Below are 1,698 nucleotides of genomic sequence, written 5' to 3'. Positions count from 1 at the left end.
GGCCTCATTATCTGAACGCTGACCGGAGCGTGTTACCGGCATAGAGCTTTGCTCTAGGGGAGTTTTATTAGGGGTTTCTCCTTCCACCTTGATATTAGTTCAGAACCTTTAGTGTAGGTTTCAATTCTTTTTGTGCAAGTTCTAGGGACAGGTTCTGACAGACCCCTGGGCTGCTCCCCCCCTTGAATCTCCTCCAGACCTCTCTGCTTGAAGCAATGGCGTACTACGCCGAAGAGGAAGATCAGTGGGTAGAGTGCGATGCATATGAGGAATATGAGGAGCCTGAACAATTGGAGGAGAATTTGGTTGAGGCCCTGGATACCCACGTCCAGGGTTCAGTTAATAAAGCTTTAATAAAAGCCCTAAAGCCTTTTACTAAGCCTCTCCTCAAATATGGTAAGAGGAAGATGAAGACTCAACATAGTGGCGCGGGAACTTCGCAGTCTTCTGCCAAGGTTTTGGCGCGCATGGCCAAAAACGTCATGAAAGACCATGGCTCCATGGCTTCTTATACCACTGATGACTCTTCTGTCTACTACAAATACCTCGGACTCGGAGGTGGAGTCGGTGAGGCCTAAAAAGAAATCGAAAAAGGCGACACATACTGCTTATAAAGCAGATGATAGTCAGGCTCCCAAAAATCTTTTATTTGACCCTCAGAGTCTTATACACCCTCGATCCTCAGAGTGGGTTCCTTGTCCGGAGGTGGCCCATTATGTGGGGGTAAACCTACGACAGGGTTTTGAGAAAGAGGTGCGCGCCACCTTAAGGTCGGAATGCCCGAGACCCTCGCTGACTGGAAAAGTGGCGGACACGCCAGAGTTAGATCCGAATATGGCTACATTTATGCGCAAATTCGCAAAGGTCCCGAAAAAGGGTTTGGATAGAGCCTGGCGGGGGTGCCAGGATAAACTGTTGGATGTTTCGGGCCCCCTTACCAAGATATTGGATGCGGCGGTCAACGCCAAGAATCAAAACGTTCCGTTGGACACTTCGGATGTTATGGAGTGGGCCCAACGGGCCCTGTGTTTTTTGGGCAATGCCAATGTGGCGCTGTCAACGGAAAGGAGGCGCTCCTTCTTGATGCGCATTGACTCTCAACTGGCGGAGATGGCCACGACGGAACCGGGTTCCCTGGCCAATGGCATGTTGTTTGGCGATAAATGTGTCAAAGAGATGGGCAAATACGTCGCCACGTTTTCAGCACTTGATAAGGCGCAGGCTAACATCAAGAAGGTGTTCCACACTGGTGTTTTTGATAGGGCCGGACGCTCCAGGGGTCGAGGGTCCGGCCGAGGTTATAACCAGACCTCCCGAGGTGCTGAGCAAAGAGGCAGAGGTGGTCAGAAGCCGCAGTTTTACCCCTCCCGCAATCGGGGTGGATGAGGTCGAGGCCACAGAGGAGTCTACAGAGGACAACAAAATTCCGGAGATAGCTCCTATTCAGGTAACGATTTTGAATACCACAGAGTGCATGGTGGGAGGTCGCATTGCGTTGTTCCTTCACAGGTGGCAAGTGATTACGGTCGATCCCTGGGTTTTACAAACAGTGCAGGGCTTCCACATAGAGTTCTACGCCACTCCGAATCAGAGTCAGATGCCCGGCTCCCTACATTTTTCCCTACAAGAACAGAGTTTCATCGACAGGGAAATGGAAGCGTTACTCCAAAAAGGCGCGATAGTGCGGTCTATTCCTCA

At 50.8% G+C, this 1,698-nt stretch overlaps 1 protein-coding gene across 1 annotated transcript; it reads left to right on the top strand.

The window, feature by feature from the left end:
- Positions 1-492: 492 nt before the first annotated feature.
- Positions 493-1,386, top strand: LOC146797800 (uncharacterized). Its single transcript, XM_085627655.1, has one exon. It carries the CDS (start codon positions 493-495, stop codon positions 1,384-1,386), a length of 894 nt encoding a protein of 297 aa, XP_085483781.1.
- The last annotated feature ends 312 nt before the right edge of the window (positions 1,387-1,698 follow it).

This window comes from Triturus cristatus, chromosome 9 (assembly GCF_964204655.1).
Source record: "Triturus cristatus chromosome 9, aTriCri1.1, whole genome shotgun sequence".
In the NCBI taxonomy this organism is placed as follows: Eukaryota; Metazoa; Chordata; class Amphibia; order Caudata; family Salamandridae; genus Triturus; species Triturus cristatus.
The sequence above is the reverse complement of the archived record's forward strand: the minus strand, read 5'-3'. Positions and strand labels throughout refer to the sequence as shown.